We start from the raw sequence: 25,270 nt of genomic DNA on the forward strand, positions 1-25,270 counted from the left end.
GATCAATGGAACTAGACTGAATGAGAAGAGAGTTAAACTTGTATCAGGGGACTCTTGCTCTAATCAGAGCCACAAGGATTTGTCAGGTTTCTTCATTTAAAACGGAAGAGGAAAATTAACAATATAATCAGCTGATTTTTACTCTAGGAGTTCAAGTCCAGTGACCTTGGATGTGAACCTAAGTCAACAACAACAAAAACCTACACAAAACAGAGGGTGTGCGGAAGGTGCAGAGTTAAGATTTATATCGACAAAGGGAAACAGGCTTGACAAATTTAAAGAGGCCAGGTTAGCAAGGCTATTTCACTCTTCCTGCTGAGCCATTCCCTGGGTCTCCTAAATACATTACCCAGTACCACTTTTCAGCACTCTGGCTCAAATTCGAAAGACTCTCATTTTCTCCAAAGTTTGTTCTGCGGTTAATTACTTGTCTTCTGACTACCCCGGGTAAAGCCAAGAAACAGGTAGAATGCACCTGTTGTACTTGAGTTCCATCTGAGATGGAGGCTGGCATTCTACTCACCTCTGAGGAATGTTAATTGCTGATACCAGCATGACAGGTGCAATGAGGAGCAGAAAAATGATCAATGAGTTCAAGTCACAGAACAAGAGACCATGAGAAAGCTCCCCAAGAGCTCTAACTTTCATTACTAATAATCGGTCTGGAATTCAATTTGACCCTTGAAACAGATTTTTTCAACAGGGCACAAAGTTCTAAATTTCTACAATGGTGCCCTGTCCACAGGAGGGAAAAAAAAGAAACAACATGTATAATCCTGTTTTCCACGTTACTATGGAGGCATTCACTAACCCAAACGGCCTCCCACGGCTCGCTCCTCCTCGCTGCTGTAGGCACCGGTCCTCCACTCCAGACCCTTACTGGTGTGGAGTCCTATCTATTTTGAATTCTGAGTCATTTCCTTTCCCCCTAGTTTTATGCTCTAAAACCTTCCTGTTTCTTTAGAATACACACGCTGAAGCCAATTTCCGTATGGGTCTACCCAGTTTTTAGCCTCCCCTTTTGGCTTTTTCTTTTACTATGAAACAGCTAACTGGGGAAAGGAATGCACTTGCTGATTACCTGCATACAGTGTGGTACTGTTTATCTGTTCGGAGTATTTTCCATATTTATTTAAGTTTCCTAACTCTGTGATCCCCAAATACACATAATATTATTCATTAAATTTTAAAATATTCCTAGGATATCTTTGCCAATCATATTTATTCTCATTTGTGGGAACGGAAGCACAAAGAAAGAGGAATTCCTGATAAAATGGCAATTGAGTTAAAAGATGTAAACTTGAAAGACTGTTTACAAACAAATCCTTTGAAAATAGAATCCCTGATTCAAATGTCAGTTTGTTAAAATTCTAGAAGAGGAAGGGGAAAAAAATTTCAGACCAAGAAAAAATTCTATCTTTGAGCTAACGACTGAGGAATTTGAGCCAATTCTTTTTTTTCTGCATCCACAGGGACTTTTTTTTTGCCTTTTGTCCAAATTGTGACCAGACTGAATCCCAAGAGTTCTCTCTTTTGTTTAAGGGTACTACTTCTGTAAATCCCATTTCCTTACAAGGGCCCCTCACCCCAACAATGTCCTCCTACTTCACTTCAGTTGTTCTCAAAGCCCAGTCCCAGAACCAAGAACATCAGTATTGCCTGGGTAACTTCTTAGCAATGCAAATTATCAGCACACCCCCACCCCAAACCTGAATCAGAAACGGGGTGGGGACGGACGGACGGACGGACGGACACACACACACACACACACACACACACACACACACACCCCCAGCAATCTGTGTTTTAAGAAGCCTTCCATGCTGAAGTTATTGGTAATTATCAGCATCTGACACCCGATATGCCCTGGACTCAGGTATGCTGAAGGGACCACCTGAGTCAAATGCCAAGATGTCTCCTGGGTACTTACCCCCTTTCAAGGTACTAGGCAAAATCTAGAATGAAGGAAACAAAGAGGGAAGCAACAGTGCCAGCCCAATTTCTTTCATAAAGTCAAGTAGAAAGAGGCTAAAAGCAGCTTCTGTGAACACCTGTAAGATGGTTATTTTCCATCTCACTCAATTCCAACCACCCTGCACAATCTTACCTGTTGTAATCAACTCTGGATTGTACGAGTTTACAACAGAATAGGTGAACAAATATTGTGTTTACATCTAAATAAAGGTAAAATAAATTTGTACTCTGCTGAGAGGAGTAAATTTCTCTTTGATGACCCTTGTTAAGGACTTGAGGAAGTTTATAACAAAAACTAAATAGCAATTTTAATTAATAAGTTCAATAAAGACACCCACCATGTAGAGGTTCCTTAAAAAGTATATGAATGCAAGATAAAAGATCTTTAAGCACCTGGGAAAACTGCAAAGCCTCCTAAAGAACACTAGCCTGAATGAAATGAACACATGCAGGTATGCAGCAGGTGCAGTGGGATGAACTGGGAAAAGCAGGGCCTAAGAGTTTAAGCTAGCCTGAGGATTCACTGAACCGGAGAGTCTCAATCTCCACTGCATATTAGAATCAACTATAAAACGTTTCCAAACTACTAACGTCCTGGCCTTACCCTCCTACAATCTGACAATTTCCTAAAATTACCCTAGGGATCTACTGCGTATTTTTTACAAGTTCCCCACGTAATTTGATGTGCAAAATTTACAAAACACTATGTTAATACAACCAGCTTTAAAATTCTGAAATAAATAAATAAATATATTAATAAAAAATATTAATAAAATTCTGAGATGTCAGAGACGTTATCTTAAGCATATGATGCAGGAACTAGGACACTCAAAATGTGAATGCTTGACCCACAGAATAAAATCTCTCTTGATCATTAAGAATAAATTAACCAGGGGCGCCTGGGTGGCTCAGTGAGTTAAACGTCTACATTCGTCTGCATTCGGGTCAGGTCATGATCTCGGGGTCCTGGGATGGAGCTGGTGTCAGGCTCCCTGCTCAGTGGGGAGTCTGCTTCTCCCTCTCCCTCTGCTCCCCCCCCCAAACAAACAAACAATTTTTTTAAAAAAAAGTATAAATAAACCAAATTAACTCCGATCTTACTTTCTTATGGGATTAACATGCCATGCTTGGGCTACATTTTATTAACACTTTGTGATTATTTCATGCTTATACTCAAAGGCAATTTAAGTACAGGGGCGCCTGAGTGGCTCAGTCAGTTAAGCCTCCAACTCTTAGTTTCGGCTCAGGGTCATGAGATCGAGCCCTGTAGCAGGCCCGAAGCCCGGCGTGGAGCCTGCTTAAGATTCTCTCTCTCCCTCTCCTGCTCATGCTTTCTCTCTCTCTAAAATAAATAAATCTTAAAAAAAAAAAAAGAAAAGAAATTACAATTTGCTAATAACTGGAAGGTTTTAAATTAAGTAAAAATGTGGAAATTCCTATAGCCAGAAAGTTACCACAAAACTGGTGTTAATTCTGGCTCTATAATGCGACATAAAGTGTCCAGACAGGTGTCACATTTAAAGTATGCGATGCTTCCATTTTAACTCAAGACACAGAAAGACTCAAAGAGTTGAAAAAACTCCCCTTTTAACCAGCTGTCTTCACATCCTCAAAACGTGTGCAAAATACCTTCCAAGTCACTGAAAACTGCCTCAGAGAGAGAAGCAATACCCAAGTTGACAAGCAGAAAAAAGTGTTTATTTTTTTTTTTTTTAAGTCTGCCCTTTTTTAATCCTTTTTTGTTCATCCCATTGCTTGTCCAATTAGGATGGAATACAAAATATTCACTATTAAAGGACAAAAATTTTTCTAAAAGACCAGATTCCACCTATCTTACAGAAATGTACAATTCAGATAGTGCCCATTGCTCACTCCCTCTCTTCTGTGTGTGTCCCTTTGGCCAGCGAGTCATGACCACCTCCTAAGCACCTCTGATTTCTGCTCCTACTTCTACACTCCACCCTCTACAGTGCCGTCACCCAGGCTCTCCTGGCCTCCTGCCTGCCCCTCACCGTCACCCATCTCACCACCTCCCTCACCCCCACTTCGATCACATTGGGTGACAGAGAAAAACTACTCCACTTAATTCAGTAACCAGGCTCATTTACAATTTAAAGTGTACTCTATCCATTCCTGGGTCTGACAGAGTTTGAAAGTTTACTACCACAGATAAATGCGATAATCTCTAACTGCACAAAAACATTTATAAAACATTAATGAGTAATCTACATGAAAATATTTGCCAATAACACAAAAGATAAAGTTGGTCTACCTTTTACTATTAAATAGCCCTAAAAATATTTTCCAAGATGTTCCCAGCCTACTCCTCACAAAAGGAAAAAAGTTATCAGAAGAATGAAGAGAATAATCATTCCCTCACGCTCTTTACTGGTAAGCGGACCTAACCCATATAATGGGCTTCTTCAGAATTGCTGTGTGTTTTTAAAAAGCACTCTTACCTGCATTCATTATCCTAATTTGAAAAACTGAGAGTAAATATAATTAAGTACAGTAACAAACAAAAAGAAAAAAGAACCTCTGTGAAGTAACTCAATTTTTCCATCACTCTGGACATGAATTTTTAGCAGTTTATTAGTGACTCTCCTTTATTCCGGATGCCTAGTAGGTGCTGGATAGGCACTGGGATACAAAGATCAGTAGATTTGACCCCTACCCTTGAAAAAACTTACCCTCTAAAGAACCCTTTACAGTCTTCCTTAAAGACACTTCCAATATGATGCTTTCCATTTCAAGTTCTAAGAGTAAAAAATACAGAAAGAAGAAAGCAAGACCCCAAAGGCTACAAGCTACGAAATGTGGCAGACAAGTGAGGTAATGGGACACTGTTCACTCTTCTGAATTATCAGGCACGCAAAGATCTGCGATATTTAAGGAACTCCAAGCAGTGGTACCTTCAGAAATGACATTTTAACCATTGTTCAACAAGTCTGAAAGGCAAAAGGGCACACAAGCTAAATTCCCATTGCCTAGTTTTTGAAATGTGTTATTTTGAAGCATTACAACAAGAATGTGGAGACATCTAAAAGAAAATCCTAACCAATCTCACAAGTTCACGTAGGCTCTCCTGGAATGCTTTAAAAATGACAGGTAACACAAATGAAGAGTCATTCAATGTCTGGCCATAATGGACTGGGCACCTAACGATGGCTCCTATTTACTGGAGTTTACAAGGACTCTGAAACTTCCTACACAATATGTCCTTTGATCCTCGGGGTAACACTTCAAGACCGATAAGGTCATTCCAATTCTACAGATAAGGAAACAGAGGTGTGGAGAAGTAACTAACTTTGTGATATACAAGTAAAATGCAAGGAATTTCTAAACCACGTAATCTCACTCCAAGACCCACCAAGATCTCACCCATATGCCTTATAGCCCTTCACTCATGCCTAAGAGCAGGACACACTAAATGAAAATTAAAAGTTGTAAGAAATTTGAATCCCCTGGCTGGCTCAGGTAGAGCATGTGACTCTTGATCTCAGGGTCATGAGTTCAAGCCCCACACCGCGTGTGGAGCCTACTTTAAAAATAATTAAAAAAAAAAAAAAAAAAAAAGGTAGTGTGGAATTTAATCGAAATGTAAAAGGCAAGGCATACCCAGAGGAACTGCTTTGTAAGCCTGTCTGAATATGGCCGCTCAGGCCTGCTGTGAGAGTTCACTACTTATTACCCCCAAAGGAAAGCAACAACTGAAGCCTGAACTACAACAGAGCTTACTTTAAATACGTGTAACAGTAGGCCTGTGGTTTTATCCACCACCTGCATCTGAAGAATATATACACTCCCATAAACCTTCATCAGAAACATCTGATCTGTTGCCATCACCATCAACCCCATGAAAGCAAGCCTAGTAGACCTAGGCAGTAAAATGGAGGCTAGACCTTCTTCCACTGATTTCCATGAGTAGGATAATCACATCACGGCCCACAATTTATCATGACATCTCCTTAGAACAAAAATAATCAGCAAAGCTGCGTCCATTACTAGATAATGGTGATGATGATGGCCCTTCCAATGGTCAGGTATTAGCATTATCCCCACCTTATTTTTTTTTTTTTTTTTTAAGATTTTATTTATTTATTTGACAGAGAGAGACACAGCGAGAGAGGGAACACAAGCAGGGGGAGTGGGAGAGGGAGAAGCAGGCTTCCTGCTGAGCAGGGAGCCCGATGAGGGGCTCGATCCCAGGACCCTGAGACCATGACCTGAGCCGAAGGCAGACGCTTAACGACTGAGCCACCCAGGCACCCCATCCCCACCTTATGAGAGAAAACCGAGGCTAAGAGGTTAAGCATTAGCTAGCGAACAACCAGGGATCATACTACATAGCACTGACATTTAAAACATCATCTTTATTAACTTCTAACAAATCACATCACTAAAACTTTACTTGGAGACAAAGGCCAACGTTTGACGATGTAATACTGGGTGAGGTTTTTTGTCTTAATTACATAACTGCAAGAACAGCTATAAACCATCAAGATAACTGGCAAGGGCAGAAGGAGAAGGCCAGACAGCAGCAGACACACTGGGTGCCTCCCTTGCCAGGGACGTTACACCTCCTGGGAAGCAACACAGTTTGGCACTGATGGACCCCAGGCTCATGACATCACCCAATCCCAGCATGATGACAGCTCCAAGTACCATCACACACCTTCCTCCCATCCCTTCTGGAAACTGCACTTTCTGCTCCAGGCCCATCAGTACTTACCAGCCCTCGTGGAGACCACGCTACTGGTCAACTTCTAGTTGCTCAGCAACAAGCTAGGGTCTGAAAGAGGCCTCTCCACCCATAGAATGCCTGCTTGCAACAAATGGCTGTACATGTCTACGTAGGACAGAAAAGCCAAATCATCACGTTCAAAATAAAGCTCTCAAATATTTCAGGGATCAGGTATACTCCAAAACGCTTTAAGTGACTTGTGACCCAATATTACACACACACACACACACACACACACACACACCAGGCAAAAGACTGCTTTGTCCTGAAGCTACCATTTCAGAGCTATAAAATGAACTGGCAAATTGATGGAGTTAATTCAAAGTTTTCCTAGAAACTCAGACCCTCCCAGCTTCGAACCTCACTGGAGGACTGAAGTAACTCTCACCAAATACAGTTTTGGATCAATCATAAAGATAAGACAGGATACTGGAGCTAGCCTGGGCAATTTTAAGAGCTTTTCAAGGGAGGCCCAACTCTTCACGATAACATTTCAGCAATCACTCACAAACCACCCTCCTCCCCCACTGCAAAAGAAGTTGACTCTTCAAGACAGTTTCTTACGTTGCAAAAGAACCTCTCAAAATCCTCGTCTTTTAATAAGAAAAAAATATTTCCACTTATAAGACATTCTACAAATACAGTCAAATAACAATGTAATAAAAGTTTGCAAAGACTCAGAAGAAGGTAAGGCACTCACATACAAACCACCCCAAATATTTCTGATGAAAACCTTGTTTGCAGATGTAAGCCAAGGTAAGAGTTCTAATCAACCTTAGAAGACAGACTTCATTCGCCACAGGTCTTCTCCCATGGTTTTAAGCCAGTAAAATGAGAATTTCTTATTTATATGCAGAGTCTGCTTTAAAGGAGTAGACCATATAGAAGCTTCGCTTGTGAAATTATAGTCTACCTCAGCTTATACCCTCGTTCTGACACCATTCATGTCATTTCTCCATACACAAAGCAGGAGACGAGAGTTCCCCAGGACCTGTCATCAAATTCTTAGCAAGAATGACAGGTCAGTGTTTTAATGTGCCAAACAAGTCTAATAAATGCACTTAAAGTACCAAATGAGGGAATTACAAAAAAAAAAAAAAAAAGGAACATTAAAGTCCCTGTGGCAGCCTGGACGCTGAATCATACAAAGAGGGGAGGAGGTGGGAGACAAACGAGGAGATTCAGAAATGTGGAACCGCTCTCAATGGTGTCATTCACAGAGTCCCTGAGCAGAGCGTGGTGTTCATCAACAATACAGTTCCCACACTCAGTGGGGCAGGAGGAGAATCCGACACAAGCTGAAGAAGGCTTGCGGAGAAGAAGGAGAGGAGAGAAAAGTTCCACGCTCTAATGGCAGCCAAGCTACGGTCTCTGAGTCCCCTCCTACCACACATTCTGCTGCCATTTCCAGGTCTCAATCCACTCAGTACAAGTGAGCAGAGTAAACCACATCTTGTAAAAGGCGTCTATTGTAGGCAAAAAACATCAGCAATTACATATCTTCAAATAGTATTTTTTATTAAAATAATGGTACTTCCCAAGCATTTTACTTTAATCTTTTTTCTTCTATCACCATGACATCCATCTATTTTCTTCAGGCTCACGGTTTGTATGTAAGTCTTAAAACACGAATTAAAAAAAAGAAACCACACAAATAAAAACTGCAGTTTTGGGGGTGCCTGGGTGGCTCAGTCAGTTAAGCGTCTGCCTTCGGCTCAGGTCATGATCTCGGGTCGGGGTCCTGGGATGGAGCCCCAGATCGGGCTCCCTACTCAGCGGGGGGGTCTGCTTCTTCCTCTCCCATGGCCCTTCCCCCCGCCCCATCTCTCTCTAATTAATAAAATCTTTTTAAAAAAAAAATTGCAATTTTGGGGCACCTGCGTGGCTCAGATGGTTAAGCGTCTGCCTTCCGCTCAGGTCATGATCCCAGGGTTCTGGGATCGAGCCCTGCATCTGGCTCCTGGCTCAGTGGGGAGCCTGCTTCTCCCTCTCCTTCTGCCTCTCCCTCTGCTCATGCTATCTCTGTGTCTCGAATGAATAAATAAAATCTTTAAAAAAAAATTTAAAAAATAAAAATTGCAGTTTTAATACTGGGTCAGTATGAAAGTACTTTAGATTCTAAACATGTTTCTCTAAAGGAAACTGATTAGCTTCAATGATCCAACATTTTGGAAATGTGAAAGTTCTTCTAGCAGACTTGAGAGACCACGAAAAAGTTATTGAACTAAACATCTTCAAGCTCCCAGCACAATATTTAAAAGAAAGATCACCACACCTGATGGGATGCCAGAGCCAGTCAAGGATCTAGTCAAGCAATTATTAAGAGGCTGCGGGGCCAGTGGGCAGGGTGAGGATACTGGGTCACAACTGGGTTCGCAGTCAAATTCAAGAGCTCAAGAAAGGTCCACACAGATAACCAGACTGTTATATACAATGCCACCTCTACCTGCTCCTCCAGGAAAGCAGAGGTCGAAATGGAATGGAGTGGTCTAGGAGGGCTCCCGGAGGAGACAGACCTGGAGCCCTAAAGGAAGTGTGGTATTTGTTTTGGCTGAAGGATTTTACAGGGAATGGAGAAATGGCCCAGATAACAAGATGGCATGTGTGGACAGGAAGGAAGGCTGCGTTGCCAGCACCTCAGCCCAGACAAGGATATGAAAAATAATGGGACAGACCCGCAGCTGCCCTCTATTAATTCCTGAATTTGAGCAAAGGCAAGAATTCATATTGATTGCTAAGATTCCTTTTTTCCCCCCTAACAATTGGCTCTTTATACTTTCATCTGGCCTAGGAAAAGAAAAATCTTTTGTCTAGGAAGCCATAGGTACAGTGCTGCCTCCAAGTGAGAATAAACTATGACCTTTTGTAGCCCCTTCAAGACCTATGATTCATGTTTCATGGAAAATATTGAGAAATATTCCATTAGAAATGAATCTGCTTTCACAGCATATTGTAGGTTTCCTGTGTTTTTCTTCCTTCATTATCACCAAGGACATTCTCATGAAAACAAAATCTTGTTTTTTCCCCAGAGTAACCATATTCTTTATATTGACTTGCTGTGAATTTCCAAACTGCCTTTTCATGGCACCCCAGTGAGCTTCTGCTGTCTAAGGACGTCAGAAACGTCCTATAGAGAACATTAGTAGGCTAACAAATTCGACTGCAAGTAAAGACGGTTGACCTCAAATGGCGTAATTTCAAAGTTTCCAGGAAGACTCCGCAACCAGCTAAACTCCCTACCCCTAATCCCCCACCCCCACCCTTAGCAGCAATCCCTAACCTGCTGAAATAGCAGTGGTGAAATAGCCAAGTTATTAAACTGACCGTTTCAATCGTGGTATAAGCAATGGTTATGACTTCAAAATTTCCAGAAAGGCCACTTCCAACCACCACTCCTCCCACACACCCCCCTCCCCAAAACCACCACCTCCCCACCCGCTGGGTGGGGTTGAAAGAGCACAACTAGAGCTTCATTCTCTTCACTTTAATCTCTAGTACAATGCAAATGCTTCTTTCACAAGTTCCCATTACAATATGATTCAATTTCAGATCTTTTCCTAATAGGCTTTTAAAAGGTAAGCAAGAAGACTGCCTCCCCCATTACCAGTCCTCTCCCACTGGATGCTTCATCTTACAGCAGCTGGAGCTGGAAGCCCCACCGAGAAGCTCAGCCCACCACAACTCTGGGCCCCGTCCTAACTTGGGACAGAAATAATTTAAGGAATTCTAAATCAGTACTCCTGTGTCACACTATCTGCTCTTAGTTCTGGTAACAGGACATCTGTCTTATCCCAAAGACCCAGTCTCTGCAAACCATCTCTACTTGATCTTGGCCATCTGAGTACTCATGCTGGTATCCTGCTCAGAATCCTGTTATTGCAGGAATAGGAACCCACCTTGCTCTTGTCACATGCCCGAAGAGAATGGAGTGCTAATACTGGAGTTCCCTGATGTATACACAGAGCAGGACACATAAAGAGCTCATGCTCTAGAGTCAGAGAGACCAGGGATGAAAACCCAACTCTGCATCTTCTAACTGTGTGAATTTAGGTGTGTAAATGAACCTCCATGGGCCTCAGCCTCATGTTTATCTATCATACCCATTAACTGAGAGAATAGGAAGCACAGCGTAAGAGCTAAATAGGTATTAGGGATGTCAATCACAGCGAAAGGATAATAACGTTACAATTTGTGTTGGAATTTACAAATCTATTCCCTATTCCCACATTCTGTGTTAATATGCTCTACCCACCTGGAGTGAAGCATTCACTAACTTACACTGGAACTCAAAAGAAGGCTTATATGGGGCGGGGTGGGGGGGGGTGCTCAGTGACTGCCTATGATGCAATGGTGACAGTCAGTGGGTCTGGACTCCAGGTCCTTCCAGCTCCTGCAGTTCATCCTGTCGCTGCCCCAGGGCTTCCCAAGCCCTAGCAAACCAATTAGCTCCCTGTTCTGGTCCCTTGCATCCTATCCTGTGTCATTTCAATTAATTGGGCCAGGTACCACCACGCCCCAAATGGAGATAACCATAGCATCTGGGTGTTCAGAAGAGAACAAAGGATAGGAAGGCTGGGGAAGCCAAAGATAAATGGCTCCACAATTCTGCTTTAGTCAAAGGCATTTCTGAAATCACTGGAAGGGGTGTTAATGTCACTTATCTCAAAGTATCATCATGAATAAATACAAAGCTCCCATTGTGAACAGAGTTTTATACTTGCAACATTCCCTGCAGAATTCACCAGTTACTGACATGAACTCAAAAGAAAAAAAAAGTGGGGAGAGGCTAACCTGATGAACACATGCACACACGCACGCACACACACACGCGCGCGCGCGCGCGCGCGCGCGCGCGCGCACACATGCACCCATGCACGCAGAACAATAAAAGCAGGTTGCATAAAAGTGTATTTCATATATGTAGATCTATTCAGCAACTTGCTTTTATGGATTCTATTACACACACTCAGTTGTAGAAGAACATAGTCTACCTGCCAATTAATTCATGGGGCTCCACAATGTTACCATGATCAGAAGCTCAAATGCTTTCTTACTTAACTGAAAATACCAGGTTCATTCTATGTAGGTGAAATGACTTTTTATCTAATTTTTCTATAGCATGATTCTTTTTAAGAGTGGATTTTGAGGTTTTATTTGTTGAAAATATCCATTTATTATAGAACTACAAGTAGGTAGAAGATTCTATATCCCATACTGTTTTAAAATAATTATTTCCTCTCTTCTTTTACCTGAAAGTTTCTTTGTATGATTCATCACCAAAGACTAGATTCAGTTTTTAAATGGCTTAGAACACCAAAGATCAATTTCAGGAACATAATGGTCAGAGAAATGCAATCAGTAAAAATCATTAATAAAACAGTTAAGTCATTTCAGATTATCTAACTGCAATTAAAATTCATTAGGCTTGAATCTTTCAAAATACACTCATTTCTCCAAAAGTAAAAGTTTTTTCCCTAGTTTTTGTACCTATAGGAACAAAATTAAGTAGCAAAACTACAAAGCAGCATGCTCTGCTATTAAAACAAAGCAGTAGAAAAATCACCTTTTTCCATGCAGCTCATTATGAGAAACTAAAAATAAAGGGCATTTCCCTTCATTTATGTATTGGTGAGCAAGTCCAAAAATTAAAACAGGCCTCTGATCAGAGTCTTGGCCAATCAATAACCTAGTATTGAACTCCATTACACGCCAATTTGCCATTTGCCCTATAATCCCAATCACTGCCAAAAAGAGCTACCACCAACAGTGCCCTCCAACACAGCAGTGTTTACAGGCTAACTACAGATCTGGACTGAGCTTCCTATGGGTCAGAGGGCCTAAGTCACTACTTTCCTAAGTGAACGAGAGAGAGGCAGCACTGGATTATACAACCAGGATGTAACTAAAATGCCCTAGGAGCCATACTTAAAGATCTATACCCAAGGAACGTCACCTACCTGGAACTTATTTAGATGACAAGATTCTGGACTCTGAGCTGATGCCGTAATGCAATAAGACATTTAGAGAACTTTCAAGAGAGTATTCTGCATATGGAGGGGCATGAATTATTATGCCCAGAGAGTGGACCATGATGGGCAGTTTTCTAAGATGGCCGCCAGTGATTCCCGCCTGCTGGTGTTCCTACACTGCGCAAATTCCCTTTCTTGAGTGGGTTGGACCTAGTATCGCCCCCTTGCCCTCTAGTTGCTCCTCTGATAAAGCCAGCTGTCTCATGGAGAAGCCATTTAGCAAGGAACTGAGGGAAGCCTCCTGCCAATAGCACACAAAAACCTAAATCCTACCAACAACCCCTCAAGCAAGCCTGGAAACAGACTGACCCTTAGACATGCCTCGCAAGGAGGGCAGCTCTAGCCCACACCTGGATTTGGGGATCTTGAGAGGCCCAGGGCCATGGGACACAGCTAAACTGTGCCTAAAATTCCTGACCCACAAAAACTGTGAGATAATACATGTTGTTGTTATAAGCCCCTAAATTTTGGAGTAATCTGTTAATCAGTAACAAATAGCAGATACTTAATACAGATTTTACCTCAAAAAACATCATCTGGTTAGCATCACAGTATTTATTTGAAACTTTGGAACTAATTTGAAAAAGTTCTTGTTGTTCTCAATTGAACATTTAAAGTCCTTCAAAATCTCAACATTTTCCAAATTCCATAATATATTAAAAGATACTGCAAGCCTTCCCAAGTTAAATTAACTCACTTAAAAGTCAACAGAATACTAGAGGTATTTAACTTTGTCCCTTTATTTATCACAGGCCTACATTAGCATCAAGACCCTATGTTATAGAAAGATTAAAAAGTTTTTTAAAAATCCAAGATAAATTTTACTTCTGGAAAATAAAGACACAAGGAAAAACTTTACTCTTCCTTCAAACAAGAAATAAAACAGAAACTCCTTTGATTAGAAGGCTTACAAGAATTTCCTTACCTTGAATGCACTGAAGTGTTCCATCCTCCGCTCTTATTGTGAAAGTCTCACCTGGATTAACTTGAACAAGAATGACCTGCAAAATAACACATTAATTTCAATTTCATACCAAAGCATCTGGGGTTTCTCTTCAACAGTTTTATTACCTGAATTTATGTACTAGACAGGATGTATGTGGCACAGAATCCCGTATAAACACAAAACTTAGGATCGGTCTTAGACCTGGCTCGGCTCTGAGCAGGGTGAGTACATGCATTTGAATTTAGCTCAGCGAATTCTCCTGCGTTGGTTATGATGCTAGGTACCTAAAAAGCTCAACTTTTTTTTTTACTTTTACAACAATTCCTTTTTTTCTTACACTAATTTAGAAACAAGAAATCGAGAAGAAAGTAGACCAGAAACTCTGCTTATAAAGGAAAATGGCACAGAGAAACGTGGCTCTGGCCAAACACCATGGAGCATATTCTTCCCAAGTGTCCATTACTGACTTTGGTCATATGATTCTACTGTGTAACAAAAGAAGGCAACTGATAAGAAAAATGTTTGGAAAATAAAGTATTTGTATAAGTTCTGGAAATAATAATAAACACTATAAAATAAATGAATAATAATATTATAAACAGGCCTCAAACACTCAAATTTTAAAATCTATTATCTAAATGTCAGTGAACATTAATATTTATTTTAAAAATTTTATTTAACTATGAGAGACAGAGAGCACATGCAAGAGCATACACCAAGTCGGGGAGGCGCAGAGGGAGAGACTCTTTAAGCAGACTCCCCACTGATGCAAGGAACTCCACAAGGCACTCAATCCCACAACCCATGAGATTATGACCCGAGCCGAAACCAAGAGTCGGACACTCAACCGACTGAGCCACCCAGGCACCCCTAATATTTAATATAAGTAGACAACTTCCAAGACTAGACCATGCACAGCAATGGCAAAGTATGTTCTTTTAAGAGCCTCAGTTTTAGATCTCATCTAGTTCCTATAGGTAACAGAAAGAAACATCACTAATTTATATCTAAATATAAATCAAAGGATGTAATCCAAGTTTAAAAACTGTAGTTAAGGGACACCTGGGTGGCTCAGTCGTTAAGCATCTGCCTTCAGCTCAGGTCATGATCCCAGGGTCCTGGGCCCCCTGCTCGGTGGGAAGCCAGTTTCTCCCTCTCCCACTCCCCCTGCTTGTGTTCCCTCTCTCGCTGTGTCTCTGTCAAATAAATAAATAAAATCTTTAAAAAATAATAAAAAAATGGGGCGCCTGGGTGGCTCAGTCGTTAAACGTCTGCCTTCGGTTCAGGTCATGATCCCGGGGTCCTGGGATCAAGCCCCACATTGGGGTCCCTGCTCGGCGGGAAGCCTGCTTCTTCCTCTCCCACTCCCCCTGCTTGCGTTCCCTCTCTGGATGTGTCTCTCTCTGTCAAACAAATAAATAAAATCTTTAAAATAAATAAATAAATAAAAAATAGAAAAATAAAAACTGTAGTTAAAAAAAATCACCATGTGCAAGGTTAACCCTATTAAAATAATGACCGTACATTTCTGGAAATTGGAAGGATGCTGAGTGTCACATTCACCTTAGCATTCTTGGAGCAAGCCTTGTCCCTCCCTGCATCGAAACCATCAAGCATACCGTTCCCTCTACCTGTAATGGTTTCCCTGTCCTTCTTCTCTGCCTGCCACCCACCTTACTCCTTCCCTGAGTGACCAATGCCTATTCACTCTTGTCACCTTAAGAAGTGGCATCTGCTTCTCAGGACAGGTTGGGCCTCCCACTGTATGCTCTAACACAGGCACACGCGCCCACACACCTATACTCCTCCTTCCTAGAATTTACAACTCCAATTAGTTAAGCAGCTATTCTAGGGTCTGTCTTTGCTTCTTTGAGATGGACTCTGTAAGGACAAGATCTGGCATAAAGTCAAGTGCTCAAAACTATACCCGGCCTAGAATAAGTGCTTAATAACTATTTCTACTAAATGAATGAAAGTCGTAAAACACAAGGAAAACCATTGCGAACAACAAAAAACACTGCAAACAAAAATTTTAACTTAGAAATTAAGCTTTCATAATATTCCATTTAAAAGGTCAACTGTTTTTTTAAGGTCAACTTTTTTTACTGTATGTACCGTAATTTCTGTTCTGTAAAAATGTTTGAGATCAAAGCCGTTTCATTTTTAAAACCTAAACCTTTAATATCCATGTATTTTGCTTCTTCTACTAATTCACCACAGGAGACACTGTTGGGATATTAAAATTATTTAAATCAGGAAATGCATTAACTGGAGAAAACAAGATCATTCAGGAAAAAGCCACCCAAGCTTCATCCCTGGTGCTTCTCATTATCTTGAATTATACCGGTGGTTTCAAGGCAATTTATTTTTCCTGTACAGTAACTGTGTCAATAATCTTTCAGTCTTAAGTATTCAAATTCTCACCAATGTAAACACACTGTGCCATTTTAAGAACTCAAAAGGAAATCCCTTCAGATCTCTACAGAGTGATTAAAACATTTCAATTGCTTTCTTGAAACTGAGCTTTTAAAGTCATTCCTAACATGAAAATAGTTTTAACTTTATTTTTACATAAACATAGAACATAACTACAATAGAATAAAAAAAAAAAACACTCCAATAAAGAGAATTATCTGTGTCTTTTAAAAAGTCTTTAGACCAATTCCAACATTACTATAATAGAGCAGAAATCATTTGCTTGTGTTGAAACCTGTGGGGATAAGACCTATAATACAGGCTGGAGAATTAATTAGTTAGAGAGAAAAAAAAAACAATCAAAGGACATCAAGCCTATGCCCCAGATACTCTCTGACAATCCCAAATTCATGTACTCTCTCCTCCACCGCTCTCATAATTGTCACACAGCGTGTCCTGAATGCAGGTCCTGAAAGTACAATTCACCAGTATTATGGAAAGTTCCAGGCAAGAAAAGGGATTTCTGAATTGGGGTACGCTCCAGATTCTGTCACATTACCTGCTCCTCACACTGCATGAAAAGTGTCTATAATGATTCCTTAGCGGTCACAGACACCAGGCCACAATTCCAAGCCTCCAAAAGCCATTTATGCCATCCCCTCTCTGCTTACGGAGGCCAATTCCTGAACCCCACCCTGCTTCTTCAGTGGGGAAAGATGATAGGTAAAGAGCTTTTAAGCATCCTACTAAAATACCTCTCTTCAAATGTTTCGTTCCTGTAATTTTCCCTGCTGCTGGGTTGCTATGGCAACCAGATTATAATCTACCAAGTTACCTCAGAAACCAGGCAAATCTCCTGCGTCCCAATATCAATTTTTCTTAGTAAGAGCAAAAGTCATTATTTGAGCAACCCATATTCATCTTGGCACCGAGTTATTTTTAAAAGAAAGCATTTTATTATACTGAGGTCGACTGACCACCTTGCTGTTTTCACTGTCAATAAAGGAGAGATAACAAAGTTTTGGGACACACACCAGCCCAGTGATCTTGTCCCTGACAACAGACATGAATGAGAAGTCAGAAGCGTGCCTTGCATCACCCAGCCTTGAGGCGCATGAGTCACACCCTGGCAGGCTCCCTGGCGCTTAACCTTTCCTATCATAGCAGCCTGCCCTTCACTCTCTCCCCCCTCTCACCCACTCTGTCTCCCTCCCTCCTTTCTCTCTCTAGCCACAAGGCAGACATAACTGTTACAAGTTCTCATAAATGCAGAACGTAAAACATCCTATCACCGTCCGAACCTCATCATTTTTTGTCCACTCGCTAACCATTTCCTGCTCTTCCAAAGTCAGCATTAAAACAATTCATGCTGCATTCTGTGTCTCGTCAGAGGAAGATTTTAACCACTGATAGATTCTCCTCCAGAGATGCTAAAATGGAACCGTGTTAATCAAATCATAAGAGCATACTTCAGGCTATGCTTGCTTCATCAGATCAGTTTCAAATCTGTTACAGCTAAAGGAACCAAACAACCCAAAATAACCAGAGGCAAGTTTGTCAAAAATTAATGAAAAATAAGTGACCATTCTTCCAAAATCTTAAACAATAAAACAAGAGGTAGGATTGATGTAATTAAGCAAAAGGCTAAAACAGCATCGTGAGAAAGCTTTGCCCAACAAGATTATTGAAACAGGTGTCAACAGATCCTTCCTTAAAGGTATAAATCTAACTAGAGGAGGAAAAGGAAAGCTACTATTGCAATTTAAATTGTGGGTGGCTGATTAACCAGATCAATGGTATCTAAGACCATTCCTGGAGGCAAATTCCTAATTTACGCCTCAAAAAAAAATCCCCAGCCCCCTGACCAAACAGCCACTGCCATGTATGTGCCCATCACTAAAGCTTCTGCTGGGAAAACAGTACTGACTGACCAAAGATGGAACGTAACATTTGCAGTTTTCTTAAAAGTTAAATCCAATAGCCAGACGCTCAAGATACAAACCACGCCAGGAGAGGGGACCCTGTTCCATTTGGGGAGCTTCTTCCACTTGCCACACTCGGTGAGGCTTGTCTTACTCTTAACTGTGTTATGTATAAATGAACACTTCTCACTTGCAGCCAGCATTTAAGATTACCCAACAGATATCTTTAGGGGGAAAAAATGATATAACCTAAAAGCTGCAGAAGAGTTCCACATAAGGAAGGATTCTATCCAAGAATAGATAATTAAGATTTTATTTTATTTGAGAGAGAGTGAGAGAGAGCGAGCGAGCACTGGGGGGGGGGGGGAGAACAGCGGGAGACAGAGAGGGAGAAGCAGGCTCCCCACTGAGCAGGGAGCCTGACTGGGGGCTTAATCTCAGGACTCCAGGATCATGACCTGAGCCAAAGAAAGATGCTTAACGAATGAGCCACCCAGGTGCCCCAAGAATATCTAATAACTTTAAAAAGTGACTTCTGATTATATGAGAGGAATAATAGCACTTTTTTTCTGGACACACACACACACACACACACACACACACACTCCAGATTCCCGAACTCCAGAGAAATCCTGGCAAGCTCCAGTCAGGCCCTCGAAGGCCCAAACCATCCATCAATACACACCTTTGAGACCCTGGTGCCTGGGCTAGAGACCAGAGCTGGTCTCCAGAAAACTGAAAAGTGGGCATCATATGTTTTCTGAGTCCCCTCCCTTTGCTCCAAATCAGGAAAAGGGAGAAGATGAGCTATATATAACCAATAATTATCTTTGTGGTAATAATATACACAAAGAAAATGCCCCAAGATTAAAATGTGGCAGGTAAAATAGAAAGGTACTAGAAGATGATGGGAAGTATTGATTGTCTCATCTGCTCACCTGTCCTACCTGAAGCCTGACTCCAAAGCTGAGAGGAAAAACACACATAAGACCAGGAAGCCTCTAGAAGGACCTGCACACTGGGTCAAGGCACAGGGACACACATGGTATTGAAGCTGTTGCTCTCTTCAACACTGGTAGGACAAAATAGTCTTATTTTGTTTCTTCCTGGGCTTTAGGACTTGTTCAGTTTATTTTTTCTCTCTCTTAAAGATTTTAACACCCAACGCGAGGCTCAAACTCACAACCCTGAGATCAAGAGTCGTACCCTCCACCAACTGAGCCAGACAGGTCCCCCACAGACCTGTTCAGTTTGAAGCAAGGAGCAAAAATACTCCAATGCTTCCAAAATTTTTAGTATTCTGATGTCTTCAGAGAATGGAAGGTTCAAAAGCTGTCGCCCTCAACAGACCATTACATATCTCTTAAACTCAGAATGATGCAGGCTACTTTATCAACTCCTTTCAACAGCTTTTTTTCTACAATGATTATATACACAGCTATTTTTTTTTTTTTTTTAAGATTTGACAGAGAGAGAGATAGCGAGAGCAGGAACACAAGCAGGGGGAGTGGGAGAGGGAGAAGCAGGCTTCCTGCTGAGCAAGGGAGCCCGATGTGGGACTCGATCCCAGGACCCCGGGATCATGACCTGAGCCGAAGGCAGACGCTTAATGACTGAGCCACCCAGGTGCCCCTACACAGCTATTATTAAACACCCCCATGGTCTGCCAGGTAGGTATTATTAACCAGATTATATAGATGGGGAACTGAGGCTTAAAGAGGCTAAGTGACTTGTCTGAAGTCACAAAACTACAAAATGACTGAGTGAGCACTGGAATCCAGCCCCATCTGACCAAAACGCAGGCTCTTCTCTTCTATTACACAGATTCCCCCCTCTGATAGGCATGGGCTTCACAAAGTCAATTCTTTATGAAGGTAACTTTAATAAACAGCTATAAAGAGAGAACTCACTTCACTGGGTCAAGGGCATGTCTCCAAGACATGCTGTGAGGACAAGATCTGTTCTAGGAAATCCAAGCCCACTCCCTGAGCCAGAGTCCATAGCTCCCAATATGACAGTTGGGTGGTAAGGGAACCCTTAACTAACAACCAACAGTGGCTTTTATACCGAGCAAGGTTTATTCTCATAAAGTCCTTGTCAAGTCCTTGAATTCCCCTCGAATCCTAAGACGACCAAGGAGCTAATCATGGACTATCACAATCACTAGATGCCACTTCTTGTGGCCCAACAGTAAGCATAAGAAAAATGAAAGAGGACTTCCGGGACAATGGCATCTATTAGCATCTATGCTTCCCAAAGTCACCCATGATTAAAAACAAAAGACAGGAATGGATTAATAGGTAACCAAGGGAAGAGAAATCAGACAAGCCAAGGAGGACATTTTTATGCACTGAAATCACGCCAGTGCCTGAAAATCTATACATTCTAAAGAGTTCAAGGGGCGCCTGGGTGGCTCAGTTGGTTAAGCGACTGCCTTCGGCTCAGGTCATGATCCTGGAGTCCCGGGATCGAGTCCCGCATCGGGCTCCCTGCTCAGCGGGGAGTCTGCTTCTCCCTCTGACCCTCCTCCCTCTCATGCTCTCTGTCTCTCATTCTCTCTCAAATAAAAAAAAAAAAAAAAAAAAATCTTTAAAAAAAAAAAAAGAGTTCAAAAAGCCCATTTCATGAAACAAGCGTCCTCAGAATTACTATGATATCTCTATTAATTTAGCAAATATCAATGACTGACCAGAATGGGTCACACATTCCTCTAAGCACAGGGAATAGAGCCTTAGATAATACAAAGTTCTGCCCACCTCAGGCTGACAAACAGAACTTACACAGGATGAAGAAGGGTAGTGCGGGGGTAGAGTTTAAACAAAAATAAAACATTTATAGATAGTGGTAAGGGCTATAAAGAGAAAACAATGGCAGCTTGTAAGAAGTCATACATTTCTACTCTAATTGTATACTGCCTTGAATAAAGAGATTCTATTACAAAAAGAGCTGCTGTTTGCTAAGAATAAAAATATAGCCTTAACTTAAATGGAAAAAATGCAAAATGTAATATAGATGGCCAAAACTAGGTTAAAAGCCTCTTTTAAGAGAGCCACAAATGCCAGAGTCTAAGGTTCCAACTACAGGACTTTCAAGATAAAAACCAAGAACATAAAAGACCAAAATTCTATGTAAGCTTAAGTATAGTTTTCCCTGGCTAAAAGTAACAGCTACCAAATACCCTTGTGCATTTGAAGCACCATGACGTTTACTTAAATAATTTTCATTTTATTAAATACATTTTTCACACAGCTCTCAGTACCAAAACTGTAACTCTTCTTCCTTTAGCTGAAAATTATGCTCACTGAGAACAAAATCTGGTTCTTGTCAATACCACTTCAGGGTTAATCCTTGTCAAAAATGTCCATCAGGTGAGATACCACCCCCTTTTACTCCTCAATTCCATCAACGCACCCCATGTTCACAGGCTGGGCTCTGGCCACACTGATGGGGAATGAGCAGTTCAGGCTACTTTTCACCTAGCCAGCCCTACCCTGAATGTGCTTTTTGCACACTGAATCTAAAATGTCTCCTACCATTCAGATCCAGCTACCTCATGTCTAGTTTCGATTGGCTGAGAAAGAGTAACATGATCCACGTTGATGTGGTACTTCATGTCATGCACCTCTGGTTAAGCTATGCATTGAACCTAAACAACTCTACTATCAGAATCTCAAGGCCAGGTCAGTGAAGAAACATTTAACTGCCTATATTCCCAATATTCTAGTATTTTTTAAACCTATTTCAATGTTGGCCATGTCGTTCATTTAACACTGTTCTCCCTAAGACATAATCAAGAAATAATGTGTCCATGAAGAATGTTCTCATGCTTATAAATGACAGGAAATCAGTTCCCACTATTGTGTCATTCAATATTGTACAGCTGACGTTCCTATATCACTATACTTTTTCAATCGTTTAAAATTAACACTACTATTGCCTGGTAGCTTATACCCACCAACATCAAATCAGAAGTGAATACAAATAGGTCATATGCTAGGGTTTGGGAAGGATTTTCCAGAACAGTGAGGACTCCCCCTCCCCACCATTATACAGTATATTTTCACTTATTCAACCCTTGACTTTCCATGCATGAAATTTATTTAAATCAATGCCTAATGCAATTATTGAAGCCTTGATTTTTCAAAAACATTTGCTGAGTAGTTACTGTGTGCCCGGCACTTTATAAAGCACTAGTGATATTAAGATGAGAAAGAGGACATCCTACTCATTTGTGTGTTGGTACAAGGGTAGAAAACACAATGAACTGTAATAAAATATGACTATTTGCTACTAACAGCTATGGAAACTGAAGAAAGCAGTGAGAAATCAGGGAAAGTTACCGTTGGGAATGACATTTAAGGCAGGCGTGAGAGACTGCAAGCGGGTAAGCCAAACAACGACTGCTTGAGTAAACACACAGAGGCCTGGACTGTAGGATGAGTTTAGAATTCCGACGTGGGGGCGCCTGGGTGGCTCAGTCGGTTAAGCATCTGCCTTCAGCTCAAGTCATGATCTCGAGTCCCACATCGGGCTCCCAGCTCAGCGGGGAGCCTGCTTCTCCCTCTGCCTCACCCCACCTCGTGCTCAGGCGCACTCTCTCTCTCGCTCTCTCTCTCTCTCACACACACAAAAGTAAATAAAATCTTAAAAAAACAAAAAGAATCTGACCTGGCCCTAATGGCATACGCCTGGTCCAGAGGGGCAAAGGTGAGACTGCGGAGCAGGGCCGCCTAGGAAAAGCCTCTGTGCGCCCCACTTAGAAGTCTGGACTTTATCCTGTGAGCGGTAATATTTCCCAGGGGAGAAAGCAACATTACTAGAGGACTCTGATAGCAGTGAGTAACTCCAACTGAGGTGGGAGACACTGGGCACACGGAGAGCAGTAGAGAGGTTAATGAAAAATCCACCTGTGACGTAATTCAAAGATTATGCTGTTCAGAGTTTAAGTTTTCAAAAATAACAGTATGGTGAGCCAGGTCACAGGGTCTGCTGCAGACAAGCTCTGCCCTACCTCCTCACCAACACCGAAGGTTCTGAGATTATGGAGGTGTAGTAATGTCTATGGTTCCGCGAGCCAGAACTACTTCATTTTTTCCTATTTCGGGTCACTCTAGTTGTGTTGTCTGTGATTCTGCCGCTTCCATTTCTACCCTGCTACCATCGATAGGCCTCCAGAGTCTGCCCCCATCTTGTGCCTCCTCCTCCTCCTGAACTTTTTCTGGCCTTTATTTCTTCTCTTTGGGTTCTTGGCCTTTACTCTAAAAAGCTAAGCCCAAGAGCCAACCTAGCATTCCTTCCCTTGTTTCTAGTCAACTCCCCAGGCGGTCACAGTGGATTAGGTTGCCCACCTAGCATGTTTTTCATCAGTTTGTGCACCACAAGCAAAGAAGGCCTAGTAGGACTGGTAGGATAGTGGGGAAACAGATATAATTCAGAGTCAAAGGAGAACCATTACTCATTTTCAAGGGTCCAAAGTTAATCATATCCCCAAAACATCTACTTTCTGATTCCTAAATAATTCCATTTCAAACTAGCTAATTCATTTTTTAAATCTTGAAGTTAAAGTTTGCCTTTTATCATATTGTACATACACAAAAAGGTTTGAAGCATAAGTTAAGGACTCAGATTTTTAGACAAAACCATACCACCTACAATGCCATCTTTAAATTAAAAAAAAACAATCTTAAGCATTTTAAAGATTTTTTTAAAAATGAATACTTAATAGCACATATTCCTTCTACATGTTTAAGTATCTTTTCCTGCCATGCTATATGTTGAGATAAAATTAAATGAAGCTCAGGCCAGAGCTGTCTTCTAAATAACATGCAGACTGTAAATACTGAGTAGTTAAGTCACTCTCTGCTAATCCTATTTTAATTTCAATTCATTTCTGACTTCTAGAGTTTAAAAAAAATCAACCAAGATAACCAAGCTGTACAGTGAGAAGAGCAAATCGGACAGGTGGCAGGTGAGTCTGGCTCTGCTCCACAGGGCACTTAACTTTCTCATCCCCGTAGGTGCCCATCTAAAAACAAAAAAAACCCAAAAAAAACCGAAAACGAGCTAATACCTCATATGTGCACTCAAGGGAAAGAACAACCCTAATGCAGCTCTGGTACAAGGCCTCACACATAATATGTGCTCAATAAATATTAATTCTTTTTCTTCAAATTTCTACCAGTGACCAATCTCTAAGAAAAAAAATGGGGCCTCTAAAGAGAGAGTATTAAAAAAAAAAAAAAAGTAGTGCTTTCCTTAAAGGTTCACCTCCCACCTCATTTGCATTCCAGTGTCTGTTCAGCTTCCGTGGATTCAGGCAACAATAGTGACTTTGGAATCCATTCACAGAAGTCCTGAAATCTAAGCCCTTTACATCTACACAAAATGGTCTGAATTACTTGGAAACACCTCTAATTAAGATTATCATAATGAAAGTCAGCAATAAAATGTAATAAAGTAACACCACAGTATGTGGAAATTTCCTACTAACTGCTCAGAACTCCAGAAGACCCTTTTCTGGCCCAAGCTGCCTTCTCAATGCACACAGGAAGAATTAAACTTGGCCAGATTCTCTAAGGAGCATCAGACATTTGCCTTTTTAAACACTTAAGCAAGGAGCTTGAGAGGTTATCCACCATACATTCCAGGAAAACAGAATTATACAGCTGGATACTTAAGACCATTAAAAAGTTTAAAGAAACTGTCCAGACTTGAGGTTTCAAGACAAACAGACTGAAAACGCTCTTCAAAAAGGCAATGCTTTAAGATTTTCCTTTCCAGATCTTAGTACCAGAGCTTTGCAAGCAACTGTTGGAAAGCAGGCGCGCATTTGGACTCTCGGGTCTTGGAATGATGATATCCCTGGGTGCACACACATACCGATTTGTACAAATGAACAGATTATTCCAATTCTTCCCTCACTCTGCACCAAGTCCAAATTCAGGACTGACACACTAGTCTCTGCAGACAACGAAGGAAAAATGTGACAAAGATTTTCCGGCCAGCGCCGCCCCTCTCCTCACCCGCCCTCAGCACACACAAGTACACAGAGGATTCTGTGTGCAGCTCTGATTCGGGGCCCGTTTATGCGCCATGACATCAGTGCAGGATAAGGAGCCAAGTTTAAACTCCATCTGGGACAAATAATGTCCAGGCACACTGTGACTTCTTTTGTTTATATACACTGACTAAATATGTCTTGGTGGTAAATGAACTAACTCTTAAGATTTATTTCCCAAGG

At 41.3% G+C, this 25,270-nt stretch overlaps 1 protein-coding gene across 7 annotated transcripts in view; it reads right to left on the minus strand.

Moving 5' to 3' along the window:
* The window catches only part of FNDC3B (fibronectin type III domain containing 3B), a 336,800-nt gene that overhangs the window by 225,998 nt on the left and 85,532 nt on the right, over nucleotides 1–25,270 (minus strand). For 6 of the 7 annotated variants that reach the window (XM_078069227.1, XM_036075642.2, XM_036075643.2 and 3 more), the window contains one exon: nucleotides 13,673–13,748. In XM_078069227.1, the coding sequence (XP_077925353.1) occupies nucleotides 13,673–13,748 (76 nt within the window). Of the gene's footprint in view, nucleotides 1–13,672; nucleotides 13,749–25,270 lie in introns of those variants that run through there. The other variant, XM_078069238.1, reaches the window with a different exon arrangement.

The sequence above is a fragment of the Halichoerus grypus genome, chromosome 1, assembly GCF_964656455.1.
Source record: "Halichoerus grypus chromosome 1, mHalGry1.hap1.1, whole genome shotgun sequence".
NCBI classification, from domain to species: Eukaryota; Metazoa; Chordata; class Mammalia; order Carnivora; family Phocidae; genus Halichoerus; species Halichoerus grypus.